The sequence below is a fragment of the Aegilops tauschii genome, chromosome 6 (genome assembly GCF_002575655.3).
Source record: "Aegilops tauschii subsp. strangulata cultivar AL8/78 chromosome 6, Aet v6.0, whole genome shotgun sequence".
Lineage (NCBI taxonomy): Eukaryota > Viridiplantae > Streptophyta > Magnoliopsida > Poales > Poaceae > Aegilops > Aegilops tauschii.
The window spans coordinates 14,970,900-14,997,085 of NC_053040.3; the positions used below are offsets into that span (position 1 = coordinate 14,970,900).

The 26,186-nt window shown below is 45.2% G+C and overlaps 5 protein-coding genes and 1 pseudogene across 5 annotated transcripts; 5 read left to right on the forward strand and 1 right to left on the reverse strand.

The window, feature by feature from the left end:
- The first annotated feature begins 375 nt into the window (after nt 1–375).
- LOC109765037 (transcription termination factor MTERF8, chloroplastic) lies at nt 376–1,915 on the forward strand. Its single transcript, XM_020323827.4, has one exon. It carries the CDS (start codon nt 486–488, stop codon nt 1,659–1,661), a length of 1,176 nt encoding a protein of 391 aa, XP_020179416.1. The 5' UTR covers nt 376–485; the 3' UTR covers nt 1,662–1,915.
- Nucleotides 1,916–6,013: 4,098 nt separating this feature from the next.
- On the reverse strand, nt 6,014–15,895 carry LOC109765023 (disease resistance protein RGA5-like; annotated as a pseudogene).
- A 211-nt stretch (nt 15,896–16,106) lies between these two features.
- Nucleotides 16,107–17,597, forward strand: LOC120966065 (uncharacterized). The gene has a single exon (XM_040391681.3). The coding sequence runs from the start codon at nt 16,222–16,224 to the stop codon at nt 16,636–16,638; it is 417 nt and encodes a 138-aa protein (XP_040247615.1). The 5' UTR covers nt 16,107–16,221; the 3' UTR covers nt 16,639–17,597.
- LOC141025700 (transcription termination factor MTEF18, mitochondrial-like) lies at nt 16,831–17,370 on the forward strand. Its single transcript, XM_073501612.1, has one exon. The coding sequence runs from the start codon at nt 16,831–16,833 to the stop codon at nt 17,368–17,370; it is 540 nt and encodes a 179-aa protein (XP_073357713.1).
- Nucleotides 17,598–18,767: 1,170 nt separating the features above from the next.
- LOC109765036 (transcription termination factor MTERF8, chloroplastic) lies at nt 18,768–22,936 on the forward strand. The gene is made up of 2 exons (XM_020323826.4): nt 18,768–19,848; nt 22,414–22,936. Exons 1-2 carry the CDS (start codon nt 18,790–18,792, stop codon nt 22,522–22,524), a joined length of 1,170 nt encoding a protein of 389 aa, XP_020179415.3. The 5' UTR covers nt 18,768–18,789; the 3' UTR covers nt 22,525–22,936.
- Nucleotides 22,538–24,399, forward strand: LOC141025701 (transcription termination factor MTERF15, mitochondrial-like). Its single transcript, XM_073501613.1, has 3 exons — nt 22,538–22,585; nt 23,181–23,255; nt 23,422–24,399. Exons 1-3 carry the CDS (start codon nt 22,538–22,540, stop codon nt 24,397–24,399), a joined length of 1,101 nt encoding a protein of 366 aa, XP_073357714.1.
- The last annotated feature ends 1,787 nt before the right edge of the window (nt 24,400–26,186 follow it).

Here is a 26,186-nt window from a genome sequence, read left to right on the forward strand (position 1 = left end):
CAATTCATGAACTTTTTCAAAATTCACGAACTGTTTTTCATGTTGGTGATCTTTTTCCAAACTCGTGACTTTTTTAATTCCCCCCTTTTTTTTAGAGAGCCACGGTGTCTGTATATGACTTTTTAAAAACATTTATCTTAACACTTACAACTAGTGCTTTTGTTAACAGTGAGCAGCGAAGTGCACGAGCGCAGCCGAGCAACAAGCGGGCGAGTGCAGCTGAGCAGCCTAATGGCTGGCCTAAGTGTCACTCGCGTGCAAGCGTTTTCCATTAGGGCTCCTGAAGGCGCTAAATAGGAGCTCTGAAGTGGGATTATCCATACTCGGTAAAGAATAAAAAGGTAATTGAAGACATGGAGCTCCTCAAGGCCCAAAGTTGACGACAAAAGATTCCAACAACCCAGCCCAGTGCCCATCCGCATCGCCCACATTTTCCCCTTCGTAGTATCTCCATCGCCACCGCCGCCGCCGCCGCCGCCGCCGGCATGCTCCGCCTGCGAGAATCCATCGTTTCCCATCTCCTCTCTTCACCCTCCGCCCCTGCCACATCCCCACTCCGCCGCCTCCTCTCCGCTGCCGCGGCCGCCATTTCTCCGAACCCCGCTGGATTCGCCGTCGAGGAGTACCTCATCGACACCTGCGGCCTCACCCGGCCCCAGGCGCTCAAGGCCTCCACCAAGCTCTCCCACCTCAAGTCCCCTGCCAACCCCAACGCCGTCCTCGCCTTCCTCTCCGGCCTCGGCCTCTCCGGCGCCGATGCCGCCGCCGTCGTCGCCAAAGACCCGCTTTTCCTCTGCGCCGGCGTGGAGAGAACCCTGGTCCCCGTCGTCGACGGGCTCGCCGGCCTCCGCCTGTCGCGCCCTGACATCGCCCGCCTCCTCTCGCTCGTCCGCAGCAACTTCCGCTGCAGATCCATCGTCTCCAAGGTGCAGTACTGCCTGCCCCTCTTCGGCTCCTTGGACAACCTCCTCCGCGCGGTCCGGCGCTCATCCTACCTTCTCTCGTCGGACCTGGACAAGGTGATCAACCCCAATGTCGTGTTCCTGCGGGAGTGCGGGCTAGGCGATTGCGACATTGCCAAGCTGTGTTACCGTGTGCCGAGGATCCTGACAACCAACCCGGAGCACGTCCGGGCGATGGCGGCGTGCGCCGAAAGATTAGGGGTTCCCAGGGGCTCCGGTATGTTCAGGGAAGCGCTGCATGCTGTCGCATTCTTCAGTGAGGAGAAGATTGCTGACAAAGTGGATTATCTGAAGAAGACGATCAGGTGGTCTGATACCGAGGTGGCCATTGCTCTGTCCAAGGCTCCAGTGTTGCTGAGGAAGTCCAAAGACCTGCTTAGGCGCAGGTCTGAGTTCTTGCTATCTGAACTCGGGTTGGAACCGGCCTACATTGCTCATCGGCCGGTGATACTCTATTATAGCCTGGAGGGCCGGCTCAGGCCTCGACACTATGTGTTAAAGTTTCTCAAGGAAACTGGATTGGCCGATCGCGACTGGAGCTTCTATAATGTGGTCACGAGGACCGAGAAGGATTTCGTGGACAAGTACATATGCCCTCACAAGGAAGCTGCGCCACACCTTGCCGAAGACTATGCAACCGCTTGCAAAGGGCAGGTGCCAACTAACTTCAGATTTTTACTTCAACCAAAAGTGGGCTGAGGAAATTGGCTACTATGTATTGCGCAGCAAAGTTTTCACTCGGCATAGTAAGTTGGTAGTTCCTGTTTTGGTGTTCTTTGCCAAACTAGATGTTTTTATTTTATTTTCTGTAGTATGCCTGTTACATGCCGGTTTGGTCATTGCTAAATGCTAACTCCTATGAAACTGATAATTTAATTACTGAACCGTGATATGTTGATGTTGTCATCCCTTACAGAAGATCTTTGTGTTTTCCTGATAATTTTATTCCTGAAGCCTACAGTCTAATTATATATTTTCCTAAATCATGGTTGAGCGAAATATGTGTTGCTAGTTCCATTCTATCATGTGTTCAGATTTTAAGAGTGATCTGGGAAGTAGGATTTGCCGGCACCTATCATGTCCACCTTCAGATACGTGGACATGGACCAATGCAGCCTGCCAAGATGGTGCTCTGTGAGATCAAACTTCTTCCACCAAGAAGGGCATTTGGCCTCAAACTCTGCTCGCTTTTTTTTTTTGAGAATTACTCCTCAATTTATCTGATAGGCATCCTTTTGTTAGTAAGAAATCGATCTATTTTAATGTGATTTAGATATGCTTCTTAGAGTCATTGGTTGATTTTGTTACTGAAATCTGCACTTACTTCTCTTTGTGTCATTGCTTCATTCCATCCAGTAGTTTGTAAACCACTGGAACAATATCATGAAAATATTTTTGTGTTCTGGAAAGTGGAGTTTGCCGGCATTCCTCCTTCAGATACGTGGGCATGAACCAACGCAGCCTGCCAAGATGGTGCTCAGTGAGATCAAACTCCTTACACACAAGAGCATGTGGCATAAACTCTGCTTGCTCTTATTCTTTTTTGAGAATTACTCCTCAATTTATCTGCTAGATATTCTTTTGTTAGTAAGAAACCCATCTATTTTAATGCGATTTAGATATGCTTCTTCTGGTCATTGGTTGATTTCGTTACTGAAATCTGTACATGCTTTCTTTGTATCATTGCTTCATGTCATTAATTCAATTCATGCCTTACAGTTAGTTGTTCATAGCTGCAGAACTGTAGGGAGTTCCATCCAATGGTTTGTAAACTACTGGAACAGTATCATGTGAAAAAATTAGTTTCCTGGTTCTATTTTGCCTCTCCTTTATGTGGTCCTATTTTTTCTTGTTTACGGATTCTTTGTTAGTGCTCCTTCGCATTGCAATCTTGTGCGTCAGATTGCTGCTGTTTGTGATCTGGTAACTGATTCCCATCATGTTGCTTAATTTGCCCTGGTATTTTTTGTTGTTTCCATACAGGTTAGTTGGGAGTACATACTTATACAAATGAAAATACCTTTTAAATTTGCTTCCATGGGAAAGTCATTGCTGAAGTAATCGTCACAAGAGATTTGAAGATCATAGTTTTTTTATTTGCAAGATCTTGCTTAGATGTGGACCTGGAGATAGATATCCTTGGGCATGAACTTCGAGAGTGCCTTAACTTAATACACAGGATTTAGTGAGTTCAATGATCTTACTTTTCATCTCAATTTTAATCGGCGGTGTCGATATTTGAAGATAGGCTTGAGCGTAATCAAATGGTAGTGGGGCTCGGTGATCCTTTATATACCATGCATATTTCTCAATTTGGTGCAACTCGTACACAAAAATATGACACATTCTCTATAAGTTATTAATAGTGATTTTTTGGGGGGTTCCGTGACTTGATTCCTATTTAGATTCCAGCCTCCTTGCATGCTAGAGCAATAACACGGTTTCTGATGTTCAATTCGAACTTCCTGAATTTTTAGGACACTATTGTCCATATTGTTCAACTGTAATGCCTAAGATGCACTGTCTTGAAGTTGCGTGGTCAATGGCTGCTGTTGATATATTTTTATTGCTTAATAACCCCAGAATGTAGATACGCTGTTCTGATTTTTTTATAATTTCAGCTGCTGTTTATATCCCTGAGATCGTTACCTGCTCATAAGCTGCAGGCACTGATTGCCATCTTCATACTGGATCTGTTGAGTTGGGAGCTATGTACCAGTTATGTCTGATTAACCATGTGTTCTGCTGTAATCATCCAATATTTTTGCTCGGCTACCTTGCCTTAGGTTTCCACTGCAGCAGCGACCATCAGACCTCGCTGGCAGGGAATTTCCATGCGTTATGGTTTTGGTCCCGAAAGTTTCTTAAATTGTTGCTACTTTGACACTGTCTGTTTCATGCATTGCTATTCTGAACTTTATTATGATGTCAGTTCAATATTCTATTTGTAAATGTGATGCTGTTTCTGACCATGGCCAAAGCATCTAGTCTGTGTTAATTTGCTAAGGAGGTGTAGTATATTCAAGGGTGCAGTATATTCAGGGGTGCTACAAAGTTCCAAACTTAAATGCAACAACACCCAGCATCAAAACATTCAGTACTTCAACAAATTCAGCTTAATTAGTGTCGCACACACATTTATAAACTCTTACACAGACCGAGGTATGCAGTATCCATTGATAAACAAAACTCCAGAAACTAAATAAACAGGGGAAATAATGTAGTGATAATAAATACAGAAGCGAAATGATACTGATGAAAAAAAGAATTAAGACAGAAATCAATCAAGTTACAAACTGCATTGTAACGGAAGGTTGTCTTGGGTGCAGCAGGGCGGCTGCGCTCTTGAAGGCAGACTCAACATCAGCAAGCACCTGTTGAATTTTTTTCCTGGACTCGCTGTTGCCGTTGATGAGACACACGCGGATGTCCTGGAGGCACGGCAAACATTCCATGCCGGCTGGTGTAGCGCCTCTCCACTCCGTGCAGCCGAATTCCACCAACGTACCTTGGGCATAGCTCCTGCCTCGAAGCTCAGGCATCTGTTTTGACCTTTATATTAGAGGCATGGAAGATGTATGTTCAGGAGTACTTTACATAACTACTGAAAGGTTTAGAACCTTAGAGGGCAGCACCTTTGAACAGCAGAGTTTTGCTATCTGTGCGGTCTTACTTATTTAGATGTGGAGATAGATAACCTTGGACACGAAACTGGAGAGTTGCCTTAACGTAAGTATACATAATTTGCCGAGTTCTACTTCCATACTTTCATCTAAATAATTGGTGTTGTCAATATTTGAAGCCAAGCTTGCTCAAATGGTAGCGAGGTCCTAGTGATCCTCTACATACCATGCATACTAATTAGTGGGGATATGCACATGTACTTTGGCGGGTTGGTCGCCTCTTCCACTATCTATGCCTCTTGTCCCATGCGGGCGACACCCGTCCGTGGTCCTAACGCTGTTACTGACTGACGAAAGAACCTGAAGATGTGGCTGCGGCCTGCAGATTCTCTACTTGAGGAGGCAGGTTTTGTGTGCCCAAGCTGAAATTCCAAATAGCGCAGACCCCAGGAGCTAGTGTGTAAGCAGTTGTGTGTTGTACTTGAACCTTTTGCTGTTCTGCAGAGAATTTGATGATCCTGGTAAAGACAATTTGTCTGGTATTAACCTGGTCACCGCCGATCCCTTTTGTTGGAACTTCCATTACTGTGACACTGCTGAAGCCTTTAGCCCTAGTAACCTTGTCACATGGTGCTGAAGTGGCACCTTCATTAGACTGGATTTCAAAGCACCCCAGAACCGGGAATAATCTTGTGCTGCCAACCATGACCTTGCCTTGGACATCTGACAAGCATCGACGAGGGAGAGAGAAAGAATCTCTCCCCCCAAGAATACGAAACTAATAACTCGATAGGTGCAAGGCGCGCAAGAGAGGATCCGGAGGCAATGTAGCTCAGGAACCCATTTACTGAATCCCCATATTGGAAGATGGGGTACCTGATGGGAAGGAGGGTCAGGTAATGAGTCCAGCCGATTGTCATGCCCACTAAAGGCTAGGTTGGTTCATGCCCTGGGCACTATGCCTGGGACGAAGCACAGCCTGAAAATAGCCTCGGAAACTGCCTGGCTAGGCACGCATTGGAGGATGGTGTTTGGTTCCTGAACTTAGCCTGGAGAAAGTTTTACCTAGGAAGATGTGCTAGACCCTAACAGAAGTATAGCTAACATCATGATTTGATCCAGGATCATGGAGCAGATACAGAACCGACCATGCATTGGCACCATAATAGTACGTTCAAAAGTGTATACACAATACATACATATACTATTAAAGCATAGGCAGGATTTATTAGGGACGAACATTTTCAGACTCTACGTCTGGATCATTCGTCAAAGGGCCTGCTGAGTGTTGACCGGCATATTCATTCATACATAAAACTGGGAGTATCAGGTTTACAGTACTCAAGAAATTAAACATATATACATACAATGGAAAACGCAATATTTATAATAAAATAAACCAAACAGCAAAGTGATTATGCATGCCTACTAAACTGTAACAGAGGGATGTCTTGGGTGCACACTTGCGGCATTCTTGAAGGCAGCCTTGATGTTAGCGCGCACATGGTGCAGATTTTTGTCCGACTCAACACGGGAGAATTAATGTGAGGCGCACACGGATGTCCTGGAGGCAGGGCAGGCACTCCATGCCGAATGGTGTACCGCCTCTCCACTCTTGCCATCCAAATGCCACGTTGAGCGTTCGTAGCTTGGGCATAGCTCCAGCCTCAAAGCTCAGGTATGCAGTCACATCTTCATCAGAACGGAAAAAGAAGTACTCTAAAACAGGGAATAACCCTGTGCCGACCACGACCTTGTCTTGGGAGAGCTCTGACACGCGGATGGTGGCATCAACAAGGGAGGGAAGGTCTCCAAGAACACGAACCTCGTCACTCGACATGTGCAAGACGTGCAGAGAGACGACCCGGAGGCAACATAGTTCACCAATCCATCTGGGAGCTCGACTGAGCTCCCATGTTGCTAGATTAAGCACCTCGAGACGAGGAGGATCGACTAGTGAGTTCAGCCGGCTGCCATAGTCATCTAATTTACCCCAACACACGAGGGAGAGGTGTTTGAGATCTCTGAGCATTTGAATGGAGGAAACCAAAGCATTGACGTGTTCAACCGTCAAGCACTGCTCGTAAGGTGTGCATAACATCAATTCCTTCAGATTGGTTAGCTCACTAAGGCCTTTGATATCTTCTAGTGAATTCTTCAACATGCCAGTGTAATGCAAGGTGCGGATTGATTTCATGTTTTGGATCCCTTCAGGTAGCATTGCACCATACGGAAGTTTCAAGTGAAACAAGTTGGCCAAGCGAGTTATATCGGATGGAAAGCTTTGCACTGACCGACATGATAACTCCAAACTTTCCAAATGCACAAGCCCTCGAATTTCAGTAGGGAGTGCTACATCTGCTAATCTGGCTAAGACCTTCAAATACCTAAGCAGAAATAAATGGCCAATTGCAGTTAGGTCGACTATCATGTCCCATCCATCTGGAAACTCAAAGAATAGAACCCGTAGATACTTAAACTGTGAAAGGTGAGGTATGTACTTGGACTCTCCGAACCGTGCATATGATCTAACTTGTGACATGCTAGTAGCAAGGGTCTCCGATGTTGCACCACCAACACCGGACTTCAGGGATAACCGATGAACCTTGTACTCGCAACTTTGTAATCTTGCCATGTCTTCATAGTTATATGCCACACTGATGAAATTGTTTTCTTTATTCTTGCTTATGATCAAATCAACCATCATGTTGTGTACTCTGCAAGAAACCACATCCCCATAGCATATTTCTTCAGGTTGAATCAGACTTCTATTGATAAGCTCATCAAAATAACTTTTGGCAACGTCTTCCAAATCTACTCCGTGCAAATTACAAACAAAGCCTTCGCCTATTCATTGGCAAACCAGGTCATCCTTTCTGATCACACAGTCTTCTGGATACATGCCAAGGTACAAAAAGCATGGCCAGAGATGAACGGGAAGATGCATGTAGCTAAGGTTTAGTATATACTCCTCATCTCTTCCATGGTGGGTTCTGTTTGCTACCAAGAGAAGTCTTTATGCTCCCCTATTTAGTCAGTGATCTTGCTTCATGCCTAGCTATGGTGATAATTGCAAGCGGCACTCCACCACATTTCTTGAGAATGTCACCTGAATTTCCTTGAAACTGTGGTGGGTAGACAATTTCATACCCAAATACTCTATCAAAAATAATCTTCTCGAATCTTGCTCTTCGAGGTGCTTCATTCTCATGTACGATCATTGCGACATGCCCTCACAGCTATGCCATCCAATCGTGTGGTTACCATTACCCTACTTCCATTACTGTTTTTCGGAAAGGCGCAACTAATAATATTACATGTTGGTTGATCCCAGAAGTCATCAACTACAATAAAGTACCTATTGCGATTTTGCGCAAGTTAGTACATGGTCATAAGTGTTGGTAATCGTAGCAGAATTTAAATTTTTTCCTACGCATCACCAAGATCCATCTATGGAGTATACTAGCAACGAGGGGAAAGGAGTGCATCTACATACCCTTGTAGATCGCGAGTGGAAGCGTTCCAATGAACGGGGTTGATGGAGTCGTACTCGCCGTGATCCAAATCACCGATGACCGAGTGCCGAACGGACGGCACCTCCGCGTTCAACACACGTACGGAGCAGCGACGTCTCCTCCTTCTTGATCCAGCAAGGGGGAAGGAGAGGTTGATGGAGATCCAGCAGGACGACGGCGTGGTGGTGGAAGTAGCGGGATCCCGGCAGGGCTTCGCCAAGCGCAAACGGGACGGAGAGGTGTTGTAGGGGGAGAGGGAGGCGCCAGGGGCTGTGGTGCTGCTGCCCTCCCTCCCCCCCACTATATATAGGCTCCCTGGGGGGGCGCCGGCCCTGGGAGATCAGATCTCCAAGGGGGGGCGGCGGCCAAGGGGGAAGGGGTGGCGGCTTCCCCCCCAAGCCAAGTGGGGCGCCCCCCACCCCCAGGGTTTCCAACCCTAGGCGCAGGGGGAGGCCCAAGGGGGGCGCCCCAGCCCACTAAGGGCTGGTTCCCTTCCTACTTCAGCCCATGGGGCCCTCCGGGATAGGTGGCCCCATCCGGTGGACCCCCGGGACCCTTCCGGTGGTCCCGGTACAATACCGATAACCCCCGAAACCTTCCCGGTGGCCGAAACTGGACTTCCTATATATAATTCTTCACCTCCGGACTATTCCGGAACTCCTCGTGATGTCCGGGATCTCATCCGGGACTCCGAACAACTTTCGGGTTTTCGCATACTAATATCTCTACAACCCTAGCGTCACCGAACCTTAAGTGTGTAGACCCTGCGGGTTCGGGAGACATGCAGACATGACCGAGACGCCTCTCCGGTCAATAACCAACAGCGGGATCTGGATACCCATGTTGGCTCCCACATGTTCCACGATGATCTCATCGGATGAACCACGATGTCGAGGATTCAATCAATCCCGTATACAATTCCCTTTGTCAATCGGTACGTTACTTGCCCGAGATTCGATCGTCGGTATCCCAATACCTTGTTCAATCTCGTTACCGGCAAGTCACTTTACTCGTACCGTAATGCATGATCCCGTGGCTAACTCCTTAGTCACATTGAGCTCATTATGATGATGCATTACCGAGTGGGCCCAGAGATACCTCTCCGTCATACGGAGTGGCAAATCCCAGTCTCGATCCGTGTCAACCCAACAGACACTTTCAGAGATACCCGTAGTGTACCTTTATAGTCACACAGTTACGTTGTGACGTTGGGTACACCCAAAGCACTCCTACGGCATCCGGGAGTTACACGATCTCATGGTCTAAGGAAAAGATACTTGACATTGGAAAAGCTCTAGCAAACGAACTACACGATCTTTAGTGCTATGCTTAGGATTGGGTCTTGTCCATCACATCATTCTCCTAATGATGTGATCCCGTTATCAATGAAATCCAATGTCCATAGTCAGGAAACCGTGACTATCTGTTGATCAACGAGCTAGTCAACTAGAGGCTTACTAGGGACACGTTGTGGTCTATGTATTCACACATGTATTACGATTTCTGGATAACACAATTATAGCATGAACAATAGACAATTATCATGAACAAAGAAATATAATAATAACCATTTTATTATTGCCTCTAGGGCATATTTCCAACAGTCTCCCACTTGCACTAGAGTCAATAATCTAGTTACATTGTGATGAATCGAACACCCATAGCGTTCTGGTGTTGATCATGTTTTGCTCTAGGGAGAGGTTTAGTCAACGGATCTGCTACATTCAGGTCCGTATGCACTTTACAAATATCTATGTCTCCATTTTGAACACTTTCACGAATGGAGTTGAAGCGACGCTTGATATGCCTGGTCTTCCTGTGAAACCTGGGCTCCTTGGCAAGGGCAATAGCTCCAGTGTTGTCACAGAAGAGAGTCATCGGGCCCGACGCATTAGGAATCACCCCTAGGTCGGTAATGAACTCCTTCATCCAGACTGCTTCTTGCGCTGCCTCTGAGGCTGCCATGTACTCCGCTTCACATGTAGATCCCGCCACGACGCTTTGCTTGCAACTGCACCAGCTTACTGCTCCTCCATTCAAAATATACACGTATCCGGTTTGTGACTTCAAGTCATCCAGATCTGTGTCGAAGCTAGCGTCGACGTAACCCTTTACGACGAGCTCTTCGTCACCTCCATAAACGAGAAACATATCCTTAGTCCTCTTCAGGTACTTCAGGATATTCTTGACCGTTGTCCAGTGTTCCATGCCGGGATTACTTTGGTACCTTCCTACCAAACTTACGGCAAGGTTTACATCAGGTCTGGTACACAGCATGGCATACATAATAGACCCTACGGCCGAGGCATAGGGGATGACACTCATCTTTTCTCTATCTTCTGCCGTGGTCGGGCATTGAGCCGTCCTCAATTGCACACCTTGCAATACAGGCAAGAACCCCTTCTTGGACTGATCCATATTGAACTTCTTCAATATCTTGTCAAGGTACGTACTCTGTGAAAGACCAATGAGGCGTCTTGATCTATCTCTATAGATCTTGATGCCTAATATATAAGCAGCTTCTCCAAGGTCCTTCATTGAAAAACACTTGTTCAAATAGGCCTTTATACTTTCCAAGAATTCTATATCATTTCTCATCAATAATATGTCATCCACATATAATAAGAGAAATGCTACAGAGCTCCCACTCACTTTCTTGTAAACACAGGCTTCTCCATAAGTCTGTGTAAACCCAAACGCTTTGATCATCTCATCAAAACGAATGTTCCAACTCCGAGATGCTTGCACCAGCCCATAGATGGAGCGCTGGAGCTTGCATACCTTGTTAGCATTCTTAGGATCGACAAAACCTTCCGGCTGCATCATATACAATTCTTCCTTAAGAAAGCCGTTAAGGAATGCCGTTTTGACGTCCATCTGCCATATCTCATAATCATAGTATGCGACAATTGCTAACATGATTCGGACGGACTTCAGCTTCGCTACGGGTGAGAAAGTCTCATCGTAGTCAACCCCTTGAACTTGTCGATAACCCTTAGCGACAAGTCGAGCCTTATAGATGGTCACATTACCATCCGCGTCTGTCTTCTTCTTAAAGATCCATTTATTTTCTATCGCTCGCCGATCATCGGGAAAGTCTGTCAAAGTCCACACTTTGTTTTCATACATGGATCCTATCTCGGATTTCATGGCTTCTAGCCATTTGTCGGAATCCGGGCCCGCCATCGCTTCTTCATAGTTCGAAGGTTCACCGTTGTCTAACAACATGATTTCCAGGACAGGGTTGCCGTACCACTCTGGTGCGGAACGTGTCCTTGTGGACCTTCAAAGTTCAGCAGTAACTTGATCCGAAGCTTCATGATCATCATCATTAACTTCCTCCCCAGTCGGTGTAGGCACCACAGGAACATCTTCCCGCGCTGCGCTACTTTCCGGTTCGGAAGGGGTGACTATCACCTCATCAAGTTCCACTTTCCTCCCACTCAATTCTTTCGAGAGAAACTCTTTCTCCAGAAAGGACCCGTTCTTGGCAACAAAGATCTTGCCTTCGGATCTGAGGTAGAAGGTATACCCAATAGTTTCCTTAGGGTATCCTATGAAGACGCATTTTTCCGACTTGGGTTCGAGCTTTTCAGGTTGAAGTTTCTTGACATAAGCATCGCATCCCCAAACTTTTAGAAACGACAGCTTAGGTTTCTTACCAAACCATAATTCATACGGTGTCGTCTCAACGGATTTCGACGGTGCCCTACTTAAAGTGAATGCGGCAGTCTCTAAAGCATAGCCCCAAAATGAGAGCGGTAGATCGGTAAGAGACATCATAGATCGCACCATATCCAATAGAGTGCGATTACGACGTTCGGACACACCGTTTCGCTGAGGTGTTCCAGGCGGCGTGAGTTGTGAAACGATTCCACATTTCCTTAAGTGCGTACCAAATTCGTGACTTAAATATTCTCCACCACGATCTGATCGTAAGAACTTTATTTTCCTGTCACGTTGATTCTCAACCTCACTCTAAAATTCCTTGAACTTTTCAAAGGTTTCAGACTTGTGTTTCATTAGGTAGACATACCCATATCTACTTAAGTCATCAGTGAGAGTGAGAACATAACGATATCCTCCGCGAGCCTCAACACTCATTGGACCGCACACATCGGTATGTATGATTTCCAATAAGTTGGTTGCTCGCTCCATTGTTCCGGAGAACGGAGTCTTGGTCATCTTACCCATGAGGCATGGTTCGCACGTGTCAAATGATTCGTAATCAAGAGACTCCAAAAGTCCATCTGCATGGAGCTTCTTCATGCGCTTGACACCAATGTGACCAAGGCGGCAGTGCCACAAGTATGTGGGACTATCGTTATCAACTTTACATCTTTTGGTATTCACACCATGAATATGTGTAACATCACGTTCGAGATTCATCAAGAATAAACCATTGACCAGCGGGGCATGACCATAAAACATATCTCTCATATAAATAGAACAACCATTATTCTCGGATTTAAATGAGTAGCCATCTCGAATTAAACGAGATCCAGATACAATGTTCATGCTCAAAGCTGGCACTAAATAACAATTATTGAGGTTTAAAACTAATCCCGTAGGTAAATGCAGAGGTAGCGTGCCGACGGCGATCACATCGACCTTGGAACCATTCCCGACGCGCATCGTCACCACGTCCTTCGCCAGTCTCCGCTTATTCCGCAGTTCCTGTTTTGAGTTACAAATATGAGCAACCGCACCGGTATCAAATACCCAGGAGCTACTACGAGTACTGGTAAGGTACACATCAATTACATATATATCACATATACCTTTGGTGTTGCCGGCCTTCTTGTCCGCTAAGTATTTGGGGCAGTTCCGCTTCCAATGACCACTTCCCTTGCAATAAAAGCACTCAGTCTCAGGCTTGGGTCCATTCTTCGACTTCTTCCCGGCAACTGGCTTACCGGGCGCGGCAACTCCCTTGCCGTCCTTCTTGAAGTTCTTCTTACCCTTGCCTTTCTTGAACTTAGTGGTTTTATTCACCATCAACACTTGATGTTCCTTTCTGATCTCCACCTCCGCTGATTTCAGCATCGAATATACCTCAGGAATGGTCTTTTCCATCCCCTGCATATTGAAGTTCATCACAAAGCTCTTGTAGCTCGGTGGAAGCGACTGAAGGATTCTGTCAATAACCGCGTCATCCGGGAGATTAACTCCCAGCTGAGACAAGCGGTTGTGTAACCCAGACATTCTGAGTATGTGCTCACTAACAGAACTATTTTCCTCCATTTTACAGCTGAAGAACTTGTCAGAGACTTCATATCTCTCGACCCGGGCATGAGCTTGGAAAACCATTTTCAGCTCTTCGAACATCTCATATGCTCCATGTTTCTCAAAACGCTTTTGGAGACCCGGTTCTAAGCTGTAAAGCATGCCGCACTGAACGAGGGAGTAATCATCAGCACGTGATTGCCAAGCGTTCATAACGTCTTGGTTCTCTGGGATTGGTGCTTCACCTAGCGGTGCTTCTAAGACATAATCTTTCTTGGCAGCTATGAGGATGATCCTCAGGTTCCGGACCCAGTCCGTATAGTTGCTGCCATCATCTTTCAGCTTGGTTTTCTCTAGGAACGCGTTGAAGTTGAGGACAACGTGGGCCATTTGATCTACAAGACATATTGTAAAGATTTTAGACTAAGTTCATGATAATTAAGTTCATCTAATCAAATTATTCAATGAACTCCCACTCACATAGACATCCCTCTAGTCATCTAAGTGAAACATGATCTAGGCGCAGGGGGAGGCCCAAGGGGGGCGCCCCAGCCCACTAAGGGCTGGTTCCCTTCCCTCTTCAGCCCATGGGGCCCTCCGGGATAGGTGGCCCCACCCGGTGGACCCCCGGGACCCTTCCGGTGGTCCCGGTACAATACCGATAACCCCCGAAACCTTCCCGGTGGCCGAAACTGGACTTCCTATATATAATTCTTCACCTCCGGACTATTCCGGAACTCCTCGTGACGTCCGGGATCTCATCCGGGACTCCGAACAACTTTCGGGTTTCCGCATACTAATATCTCTACAACCCTAGCGTCACCGAACCTTAAGTGTGTAGACCCTACGGGTTCGGGAGACATGCAGACATGATCGAGACGCCTCTCCGGTCAATAACCAACAGCGGGATCTGGATACCCATGTTGGCTCCCACATGTTCCACGATGATCTCATCGGATGAACCACAATGTCGAGGATTCAATCAATCCCGTATACAATTCCCTTTGTCAATCGGTACGTTACTTGCCCGAGATTCGATCGTCGGTATCCCAATACCTTGTTCAATCTCGTTACCGGCAAGTCACTTTACTCGTACCGTAATGCATGATCCCGTGGCTAACTCCTTAGTCACATTGAGCTCATTATGATGATGCATTACCGAGTGGGCCCAGAGATACCTCTCCGTCATACGGAGTGGCAAATCCCAGTCTCGATCCGTGTCAACCCAACAGACACTTTCAGAGATACCCGTAGTGTACCTTTATAGTCACACAGTTACGTTGTGACGTTGGGTACACCCAAAGCACTCCTACGGCATCCGGGAGTTACACGATCTCATGGTCTAAGGAAAAGATACTTGACATTGGAAAAGCTCTAGCAAACGAACTACACGATCTTTAGTGCTATGCTTAGGATTGGGTCTTGTCCATCACATCATTCTCCTAATGATGTGATCCCGTTATCAATGACATCCAATGTCCATAGTCAGGAAACCATGACTATCTGTTGATCAACGAGCTAGTCAACTAGAGGCTTACTAGGGACACGTTGTGGTCTATGTATTCACACATGTATTACGATTTCTAGATAACACAATTATAGCATGAACAATAGACAATTATCATGAACAAAGAAATATAATAATAACCATTTTATTATTGCCTCTAGGGCATATTTCCAACAATAAGGTGCAGAAGAAAGCACTAAAACTAAAAATGAAGGAAAAATAGGATGATGAACATGTGTTTTTAAGTTTAAGGAGAAAGGCCATAAAAATGGTTGAATTTAAAACAAAGGGTTCAACCTCTAATATTATTGTCCCTATTTATATTGGTTAAACTGCAATGTACATACAAGTAAGGTACACCAAGAAGATTTTATACAAGCTAACGCACAACTTTTCTGCAGTGGAAACGCCTCACAAAATATGGCGTTGGCCTTAAAGTCTCCTTGTCATGACTCATGAGTACAACTCTTTCAAGTCACACCAAACGATGCACAAAAAACCTTAAAATGACATCTGTTCAAATCACACAATTGATGAGTAATGGCCCATGCAAGTATACACGTGCGTACAAGAATAAAATACCTCTTATGTTTGAGGTGTTCTCTAAGTCGGTCAATGATGTCTTGCACCTCATGAGCTTTAGAAGAATCCTCCATCTCGAGCTTTAACTGTAGGCCACTGAGAAGGCTTTTCACATCTGGTCTTTGGGAGACCGACACAAATGCCTTGCAATTAAACTGCAGTCGAATGTCATCATACACTTGTTTGGCTAGAGTAGTTTTACCCAACCCTCCAAACCCTACGATGGAAACGATTTTGAGTTTCTTTTGGGAATCCATCAACAAACTTACAAGCTCTTCCCTTGGGCCATCAATACCTGCAAGGCATGTTGCCCTCACTGTAGATTGCCGACATCTGGAAATCCATAACCACAATGCTAGGACTCGAATTGATAGCTTTGTGGTTAAACAAGTAGTTTTGATAGGCAGTATCAAGCTTAATTTGTTTACATGGATAGTAAAAAATATATAAACAAGTTAACATAGAAACTATGAAAAACATATTACAAATTATACAACCCAAAAATAGAAAAAGGGAAATTTGCGTGAAAAATAAGGGGAAATAAAAAAGGACAAGCAAGGAAAAAGAGAGGAAAACATGAAATAAAAAGACACCCTATAAAATACCCAAGCTAAATATCCAATGTCTAACGATTAAAATTCGAAGAGGTAAGCCTATAGGATGAAAAATGGGTCCAATTAGAGCCCACTGCTGAAGCGAACGACAAGAACAGAGAATGGCAGCCCATTCTCAACGGCCCCCATTTCTTTCCTTCCCCACACACAAGTAGACCACCGCCGCCATCGCCGCCGCCGGCCGCCTGCGCCATGCTCCGCCTCCGAGGGCGCATCGTTGCCCATCTCCTCTCTTTCTCCTCCACCTCTGGCCCGGCCATCTCCCCCCTCCACCGGCTCCTCTCCGCATCGGCAGCCGCCGGCCCCATTTCCCCGAACCCCGGTGGATTCGCCGTCGAGGACTACCTCGTCGACACCTGCGGGCTCACCCGGCCCCAAGCCCTCAAGGCCTCCACCAAGCTCTCCCACCTCAAGTCCCCCGCCAACCCCGACGCCGTCCTCGCCTTCCTCGCCGGCGTCGGCCTCTCCGGCGCCGACGTCGCCCCGGTTGTCGCCAAGGACCCGCAGCTCCTATGCGCCAAAGTGGACAAAACCCTGGCTCTGGTGGTCGATGGGCTCACCGGCCTCGGCCTGTCGCCTCGTCTCGCTCGCCCCCTACTTCCGCTGTAGATCCATAGTCCCCAAGCTGCACTACTACCTGCCCCTCTTGGGCTCCTTCCACAACTTCCTCCGTCTGCTCAAGCGCTCATCCCGCCTTCTGTCGGCGGACCTCGATAAGTTGGTCAAGCCCAATGTTGCCTTCCTGAGGGAGTGCGGGCTAGGTGATGTGATATTGCCAAGCTGTGTATCTGGGAGCCGAGGATGCTGGCAATTAACCCGGAGCGCGTCCGCGCAATGGTGGCATGTGCTGAAAGATTAGGTGTACCTCGTGGCGATGGGATGTTCAGGCTAGCGCTACAGGCTGTCGCGTTTCTCAACGAGGAGAAGATTGCCGGCAAAGTGGACTACTTGAAGAATACATTCAGGTGGTCTGATGCCCAAGTGCGCATTGCTGTGTGTGGCGCTCCGTTTGTGCTGAGGAAGTCCAAGGAATCTCTGAAGCGTAGGTCTGAGTTCCTATTCTCTGAAGTGGGACTGGAACCCGTTTACGTTGCTCATCGACCGATAATTCTCTGTCTTAGCCTGGATGGACGGGTCAGGCCCAGGTACTATGTTCTGAAGTTCCTCAAGGAAAATGGATTGGTAGATCGCAAGCTGAGCTTCCATACTGCAGTCATGATGACTGAGAAGGTATTTGTGGAGAAGCTCATATGCCCTCACAAGGAAGCCGCACCACACCTCTCTGAAGACTATGAAACAGCTTGCAAAGGGGAAGTGCCAACTAATTTCATATTTACATGAACAAAAAACGGCTATGGAAATTGGTTACAGTGTATGGCGCAACAATGTTATCATCCTGCGTGTAAGCTGTTAGTACTTTCCTGTTTCGTTATTCTTTGCCTAAGATGATGTTGGTTGTTTTCTGTAGTATGCCCGTTACATGACAGTTTGGCATTGCTAAATGCGAACTCCCTATGACACTGATAATTTGGTTCCTGAGCCCAGTATGTTGATGTTGCTATTCCTTACAGAGTATCTCTGTAAATGAGAAGTTCATGGATATATTTGTGTTTCTGACTTCCATTAAAGATCATGGAAATAGGATGTGTGGGTGGACCAATTTTATGATGAACCCAGCATTCACAAAACTAGAAACCAAAATAGTAATGCGGTGTCCTTTTCCACCAAAATGTATCAGTATGATCTGCTTCCATGCCAAAATTTATTTATCATGCATGTTCGTTTTCATTTCCTTGTCTTTTAGATTCCACTCTATGTAAATTAGTACTAACTGTGTTTAATATTTAGGTTAGATTTATAGACACTGAGACCTTCCACTGGTTGTCCACTCTATGTAGGGTTCTGGCTGCATTTAATGAGCAACAGGGGTAGCAATCCCCGCTGCTGTTACCATGCCATTATATACAAACATGTTTCCTGTTTGAACACATGAAAGATCAGTCATTTAGATCTGAAAAAGAAGAGAAAATTGCAGCAACTACAGGTGATTAAATGTTGTTTAAAAGCTGCAAACTGCAGGTGATTACCGACAAGATGAGAAATAGTATATATTCAGTGAACACAGAGTATAATATATACCTAGGTGATGAATAGTATATATTCAGATAAGATGGGTATCAGTACGAAAAATTCACCCTGCTGTTAAGATTCATAAAATTTTCTTAGAAGAGTTTTACTTGAGCAAAATTAATGGTTAAGATAGCTTGATACTGTCTTTGGGACACTTATTTTGGGACGGAGGGAGTAACTTTTGCGGAGATTAGAATTATGTTTATGCAGAAGTTACAGCTAACTGTCTCAAGTAAAAGAAAGACAAATTAGTCTGATGTAAATTTCTGCTGCACTGAAGCATAATATTGTGATTCTGAATTATCACATTAAGCATGAGTATATTTTTGTGACTTTGAAATGATGGACGCTGCAAGTGGTTTGAGGTTTCTAATGATCAGTTAAGACTATTAAACATTAATTTTTGTCTGAAGAAGTGGGTGTTTCGATTGATGCATCGGGTCAAAATTGTATATGTGATTTAGGTTAACATTGCAATGACCACTTTTCTTGGAACACAAAACTAAGTTATTATTATATACTAGCCCCCCATGATTCTGTTGTATATAAATTCAGTTTTGTGTTCTGGCTACACATTTGTTTAGGTGCAGACCTGTCCCTCTGCCTGGTGCCGCCACCGCCGCCTGCGCCATGCTCGGGCTCCGGCTCCGAGAGTGCATCCTTTCCCATATCCTCTCTTCTCCCTCCAAAGCTGCATTCTCTCCACTCCGCCGCCTCCTCTCCGCCACAGCGGCCCCCGTTTTCCCGAACCCTATTAGCTTCGCCGTCGAGGACTACCTCGTCGGTACCTGCGGCCTCACCCGTCCCCAAGCCCCCAAGGCCTCGAAGAAGCTCTCCCACCTCAAGTCCCCCACTAATCCCGACAACGTCCTCGCCTTCCTCGCTGGCCTCGGCCTCTCCGGCGCCGATGCCGCCGCCATCGTCGCCAAAGACCCGCAGTTCCTCTGCGCCAGCGTGGACAAAACCCTGTCCCCCGTCGTCGCCGGGCTCACCCGCCTCGGCCTGTCTAGTCCTGAGATTGGCCGCCTTGTCTCGGTCGTCCACAAACAATGTCGTTACAGATCCATCATCTCCAAGATGCAGTACTATCTGCCCCTCTTCGGCTCCTGCCACAACTTCCTCAGGGCGCTCCAGCGCTCGTCCTACTCCTACCTTCTCTCGTCGGACCTCGATAAGTTGGTCAAGCCCAATGTTGCCTTCCTGAGGGAGTGCGGGCTAGGTGCTTGTGATATTGCCAAGCTGTGTATCCGGGAGCCGAGGATACTGGCAATTAACCCGGAGCGCGTCCGGGCAATGGCGGCATGTGCTGAAAGACTAGGTGTGCGCCGCGGCTCTGGTATGTTCAGGCTAGCGCTACAGGCTGTCGCGTTTCTCAGCGAGGAGAAGATTGCCGCCAAATTGGACTACTTGAAGAATACTTTCAGGTGGTCTGATGCCCAAGTGAGCATTGCTGTGCGCAAGTATCCAAATCTGCTGGGGAAGTCAAAGGAATCTCTGAAGCGCAGGTCCGAGTTCCTGGTCTCTAAGGTGGGGGTGGAACCCGTGTACATTGCTCATCGACCGACATTGCTCTCTTATAGCATGGAGGGCCGACTCAGACCCCGGTACTATGTTATAAAGTTTCTCAAGGAAAATGGACTGCTAGATGGTGACCTGAGCTTCTTTACTGCGGTCAAGATGACTGAGAAGGTATTTATGGAGAAACTCATATCCCCTCACAAGGAAGCTGCACCACACCTTGCTGAAGACTATGCAACAGCTTGCAAAGGGGAAGTGCCAACTAATTTCATATTTAGATGGACCAGGAACAGGCTATGAAAATCCGTAACCTGTGTATGGTGCAAGAAATTTTTCACTCTGTGTAGTAAGTTGGTAACTCCTGCCTTGGTGTTTAGGCCTAACTGGATGTTCACTATCTTTTCCAGTGTGTTTGTTACTTGCCAGTTTGCTCATTGCTAACTCTTGATGTAACTAGTAATAAATTGATTTCTGAACCCCGATATGCTGTTGTTGTCATTCCTTAGAGAAGATCCTTCAAAATATCAGTCTGGTCTGCTTTTATGGCAATTTTTATCTAGCATGTTCCCTTTTGATTTCATTGTATTTTCAGTTGCATCATATTTCAGTTAGTACTAAGTTTGTGGTTCAATGTTCAGTATTTGGATTATTCTTACAAATATTATGACAGTTAGTACTAAAGTTTGTAGTTCAATGTTAAGTATTTACATTATGCTTAGATATATATATTTCTAATTGATGTCGGTTCTTTTTTAACCTTTTGTTTTCTTCCTCCTTATTCATTCCTAAATACCACAGTTGACCTTTCTTTAGTTTGGAAATTCTCAAATTTCTACATATGAATCAGTCTTATCATTTGCACCCCTCATTAATTGTCAGAATAAACCAATTGAGGTGCCATGTATAACAAGCAAATCCAATGAAGTTTGAACTAACACTTGTTCTTGTGGACATATGAAGAAGAAAAGGCTATGAGATTTTCCCACTACAACCTACTGCTTGCACTGAGGGCAAACGTTTTTTTCTTCATATCTGTCTACAATTCAGTGAAATCGTAGATTTATGAATATAGTTTGCAACAAAATTCATCCCAGTTTTCTGCCTTGAAACGACACTGAGACCTTCGATCTGTTGTCCATCCTAACATAAAAAGTTGCGAATTGTTTTCTTTAGCAAGGACTAAGATTTCAGAGTTGCTCGACTAGTACTTGTCTTGCAACCAAATTAGTGTCGCAACATGTCCACGAGTCAGTGCCCTGGGCACTTGGAATCCTTGGTGTTTAGTGATGTATGTATCTGTTCTGATGGTGTTTAATGAGAAGCAGGGATAACTCACCGTGCTACTCTTACCATGACATTATATGCAAACATTTTTCCTGTTGAAACACGTGAAAGATCACAACCATATCGATCTGAAAAAGAAGAGAAAAAAATGGGAAATAGTATATATTCAGTAAAAACAAAATATTAGTTCATGAATTAGTAAAGGTTATACCTCGGTGATGAAGTGCACATCAGCACGGTGACTCCAACTCGCTTGTCAGCCATTGGATGTAGTGCGCCTCTGTTCTTTTGCTTGTGCAGAGCGTCAGCAGATCTGGGCTGCTATTGCTATTTTTTGTTCTGCGCAGTGACTTGAACTGAGGTGAGTTAACTTGCTTTTCCTGAATTTCATGATCCAAACAGAGAAGAACTTAAGGGACATAAGAGGGGGGGGGGGGGGGGGGGGGGGGGAGGGGGGGGGGGAATGAAACACTAGGAGGGATGTACATGCTTGTGTTGGTCAGTGCTTTATATTTACGTGGGGACAAATGCATTGGATATTTTGTTCAAATAGGAGGGATATATCTAATCATATTGCCATTTTCTTGCTGTTTTAGTTGCTGCCACAGTGAAGTCGCTGCATAGGTAATGGTCACATCAGATTTGAAGAGGATAGTTTTTCTATTTGCATGATCTTACTTGGATGTAGTAGATGTGAAGCTCAGCTCTAGCGTACACTCTGCTGTCGGTATTTAGAAAAATGTAATACCTATTTCCTAAGATGCACCGCCCTGAACATTTTTAGGAGAATGGCTGCTGTTGATAAAACCCCAAGATGATAGGTGCACTGTTCTGGATTTTTAGGATATCAGCTATCCTATGTATCTTTGAGTTGCTAATTTCAAATTAATAGAATTCAACATCTTTATCCCCATTTGCATTCTTGTTCGAGTTGCGTCTGATTAACCATGTGTTCCACTTATGTAATCATATCCGGTCCCTGCTCTCTGTTTCTGTATCCATGTGCTCCACCACAATGGTAACCATCAGGCCTCGCCGGCAAATCTTGAGCGTTGTCAATGGTTTTTGTTCTGATTGGAGACGAGTGATAAGGATTGTGACGACGGGAGTTTTTGGCAGGAAATTTGCTTGGATCTCTGGCAACACGATCCATAAATTGATTGACTCTGCCCAACTTGAGCTGCTGTGCTGTGTTTGTGAATCACGGACGATGGAAAATAGAAGATGACGGGTGTGGTGAAGAATTCGAAGGGATCTCTGAAGCACAGGTCTGAGTTCCTGTTCTCTAAGGTGGGGGTGGAACCCGTGTACATTGCTTATCGATCGGAAATACTTTCTTATAGCATGGTGGACCGACTCAGACCTGGGAACTATGTTATCAAGTTTCTCAATCAAAATGGACTGCTAGATCGTGACTTGAGCTTATATTCTGCAGTCAAGATGACTGAGAAGGTATTTGTGGAGAAGCTCATATGTCCTCACAAGGAAGCCGCACCACACCTCGCTGAAGATTATGCAGCAGCTTGCAAAGGGGAAGTACCAACTAATTTCAGATTTACATGAACAAAGAAGGGCTATGGAAATTGGTTACAGCCTATGGCACAACAAAGTTATCACCCTGTCTGTAAGCTGGTACTTCCTGTTTCGGTGTTCTTTCCCTAAGATGATGTTGGTTGTTTACTGTAGTATGCCTGTTACATGCTAGTTAGTCATTGCTAAGTGCTAACTCCTTATGAAACTGAAAATTTGATTCCTGAACCCCCATATGTTGATGTTGTCATTTCTTAGAGAAGATCTCTGTAAATGAGAAGTCCATGGATATATATTTGATTCCGACTTCCATTGAAGATGATGCAAATTGGATGCGTGGGTGGATCAATTTTGTATTGAAACCACTACCCACGAAACCAGAAAGCAAAAGAGTAATGATGTGTTGTTTTCCACCGAAATGTATCACCCTGCTGTTCGGATTCATAAATTTTTCTTAAAAAAGTTTTACTTGAGCAAAATTAATGGTTAAGATGCTAGATTTTTTCGCTGGTATTAGACTTGTGTTTTACTCATAAGTTCCAGCTAACTATCTCGAATAAAGGAAGACTGACCTAATTAGTCTGATGTAAATTTTCTACTGCACTGGAACATAATATTGCAAGGCTGCTTTGATTGATGTGTCTGGTCAAATATGTATATATGATTAAGGTCAGTGCTGTGTTTCTCAGGTTTTACACTGCAATGACCAATGTTCTTTCCTAGAAACAGATAACTGGATTTACTTGGGCAAGGTCGCTACAGCTGTATGCCTATTTCAGTGATTATTAACTTTATAAGAATGCAAATATATGATTTAAAACTTAGCATCTCTTGTTCTGCAAGATACTGCTGTCCAATAAATAGTAGTAGTAGCAACAATCAGTTATTGGTACAATGTGTAGTCCTGCTGAATACTAAGGTGTGGTACAGGCGCACCTTAGTCAGGCTCAATGTGTAGCCAAGCCCAACGCCGTCCTCGCCTTGCTCGCTGCCCTCGGCCTCTCCGGCGCCGCCGTCGTCGCCAAAGACCCGCGGCTCCTATGCGCCAAAGTGGACAAAACCCTGGCCCCCGTCGTCGCCGGGCTCACCGGCCTCGGCCTGTCTAGTCCTGAGATTGGCCAACTGGTCTCGCTTGCCCGCACCCGCTTTCGCTGCAGACCCGTCGTCTCCAGGCTGCAGTACTACCTGCCACTCTTCGGCTCATTCGACAACTTACTCCGGCTGCTCAAGCGCGAATCCAACCTTCTCTCGATCGACCTTGACAAGGTGGTCAAGCCCAATGTCGTGTTCCTGAGGGAGTGCGGGCTAGGTGATTGTGATATTGCCAAGCTGAGTATCCGTGTGCCTAGGATGCTCATCACCAACCCGGAGCGCGTCCGGGCGATGGTCGCACGTGCCGAAACATTAGGTGTGCCCCGCTGCTCTGGGATGCTCAGGGAAGCGCTGCAGGCTGTCGCGTTTCTCAGCGAGGAGAAGATTGCCGCCAAAGTGGACTACTTGAAGAATACGTTCAGGTGGTCTGATGCCGAAGCTTGCGTTGCTGTGCGCAAGTATCCGAGTGTGTTGAGGAAGTCAAAGGAATCTCTGAAGCGCAGGTCTGAGTTCCTGGTCTCTGAGGTGGGACTGGAACCCGTGTCCATTGCTCATCAACCGGTAGTTCTCAGTCTTAGCTTGGAGGGCCGGCTCAGACCCCGGTACTATGTTATAAAGTTTCTCAAGGAAAATGGACTGCTACATCGTGACCCGAGCTTCTTTACTGCGGTCAAGATCACTGAGAAGGTATTTGTGGAGAAACTCATATCCCCTCACAAGGAAGCTGCACCACACCTCGCTGAAGACTATGCAACAGCTTGCAAAGGGGAAGCGCCAACTAATTTCATATTTAGATGGACCAGGAACAGGCTATGAAAATCCGTAACCTGTGTATGGCGCAAGAAAGTTTTCACTCTGTGTAGTAAGTTGGTAACTCCTGCCTTGGTGTTTAGGCCTAACTGGATGTTCACTATCTTTTCTAGTGTGTTTGCTACTTGCCAGTTTGCTCATTGCTAACTCTTGATGTAACTAGTGATAAATTGATTTCTGAACCCTGATAGGCTGTTGTTGTCATTCCTTAGAGAAGATCCTTCAAAATATCAGTCTGGTCTGCTTTTATGGCAATTTTTATCTAGCATGTTCCCTTTTGATTTCATTGTATTTTCAGTTGCATCATATTTTAGTTAGTACTAAATTTGCGGTTCAATGTTCAGTATTTGGATTATTCTTACAAATATTATGACAGTTAGTACTAAAGTTTGTAGTTCAATGTTAAGTATTTACATTATGCTTAGATATATATTTCTAATTGATGTCGGTTCTTTTTTAATCTTTTGTTTTCTTCCTCCTTATTCATTCCTAAATACCATAGTTGACCTTTCTTTAGTTTGGAAATTTTCAAATTTCTACATATGAATCAGTCTTAACATTTGCATCCCTCATTAATCATCAGAATAAACCAATTGAGGTGCCATGTATAACAAGCAAGTCCAATGAAGTTTGAACTAACACTTGTTCTTGTGGACATATGAAGAAGAAAGGCTATGAGATTTTCCCACTACAACCTACTGCTTGCACTGAGGGCAAACGTTTTTTCTTCATATCTGTCTACAATTCAGTGAAATCGTAGATTTAAGAATATAGTTTGCAACAAAATTCATCCCAGTTTTCTGCCTTGAAACGACACCGAGACCTTCAATCTGTTGTCCATCTTAACATAAAAAGTTGCGAATTGTTTTGTTTAGCAAGGACTAAGATTTCAGAGTTGCTCGACTAGTACTTGTCTTGCAACCAAATTAGTGTCGCTACATGTCCACGAGTCAGTGCCCTGGGCACTTGTAATCCTTCGTGTTTAGTGATGTATGTATCTGTTCTGATTGTGTTTAATAGCAGGGATAACTAACCGTGGTACTGTTACCATGGCACTATATACAAATATTTTTCCTGTTGAAACACATGAAAGATCTCAACCATATCGATCTGAAAAAGAAGATAAATGAGAAATAGTATATATTCAGTAAATACAAAATATCAATTCATGAAGTACTAAAGATTATACCTGCCCCTGGGTGATGAAGTGCACATCAGCCATCGGTTGTAGTGCGCCTCTGTTCTGTTGCTTCTGCAGAGTGTCAGCAGATCTGGGCTGCTGTTGCTATTTTGTTCTGCTCAGTGACTTGGAATGAGTTTAGTTAACCTGCTTTTCCTGAACTTCATGACCAAAACAGAGAAGAACTTAAGGGACGCAAGAGGGGGAAAAACGAAACACTTAGGCAAGCTGTACATGCTTGTGTTGATCAGTGCTTTATATTTACGTGGAGACGAATGCGTTGGATATTTTGTTCAAATAGGAGGGATATATCTAAGCATATCGCCACTAGGGAAAGGCCACTCTACTGTTCAGGTTGATAAACTTTCCGTAAACGGGGTTTACTTGATCAAAATTGGAGGTTAAGATAGCTTGTTATTTTTCACTGGGATTAGACTTATGTTTTACTCAGAAATTCTGGCTAACTATCTCTGAAATAAAAGAAAAATGAACCTAATTAGTCTGATGTAAAGTTTCTGCTGGACATATTGACAGAACTTATTCACCTGCACCTGTTCTATTTCTGACGAGTATCTCCAGACTATTTAACCCTCGCAACCACAAATGCCAATTT

Bases quoted from the DNA above. Each gene is read 5' to 3' on its own strand.
- LOC109765037 (XM_020323827.4), top strand. From the start codon at position 486: ATGCTCCGCCTGCGAGAATCCATCGTTTCCCATCTCCTCTCTTCACCC.
- LOC120966065 (XM_040391681.3), top strand. From the start codon at position 16,222: ATGCTCCGCCTCCGAGGGCGCATCGTTGCCCATCTCCTCTCTTTCTCC.
- LOC141025700 (XM_073501612.1), top strand. From the start codon at position 16,831: ATGCTGGCAATTAACCCGGAGCGCGTCCGCGCAATGGTGGCATGTGCT.
- LOC109765036 (XM_020323826.4), top strand. From the start codon at position 18,790: ATGCTCGGGCTCCGGCTCCGAGAGTGCATCCTTTCCCATATCCTCTCT. The intron at 19,849-22,413 runs GTATTTATGGAG...ATGACTGAGAAG, and splicing joins CGGTCAAGATGACTGAGAAG to GTATTTGTGGAGAAGCTCAT.
- LOC141025701 (XM_073501613.1), top strand. From the start codon at position 22,538: ATGGAAATTGGTTACAGCCTATGGCACAACAAAGTTATCACCCTGTCT. The intron at 22,586-23,180 runs GTAAGCTGGTAC...TGTGTTTCTCAG, and splicing joins ACAAAGTTATCACCCTGTCT to GTTTTACACTGCAATGACCA. The intron at 23,256-23,421 runs GTATGCCTATTT...GGTGTGGTACAG, and splicing joins TGGGCAAGGTCGCTACAGCT to GCGCACCTTAGTCAGGCTCA.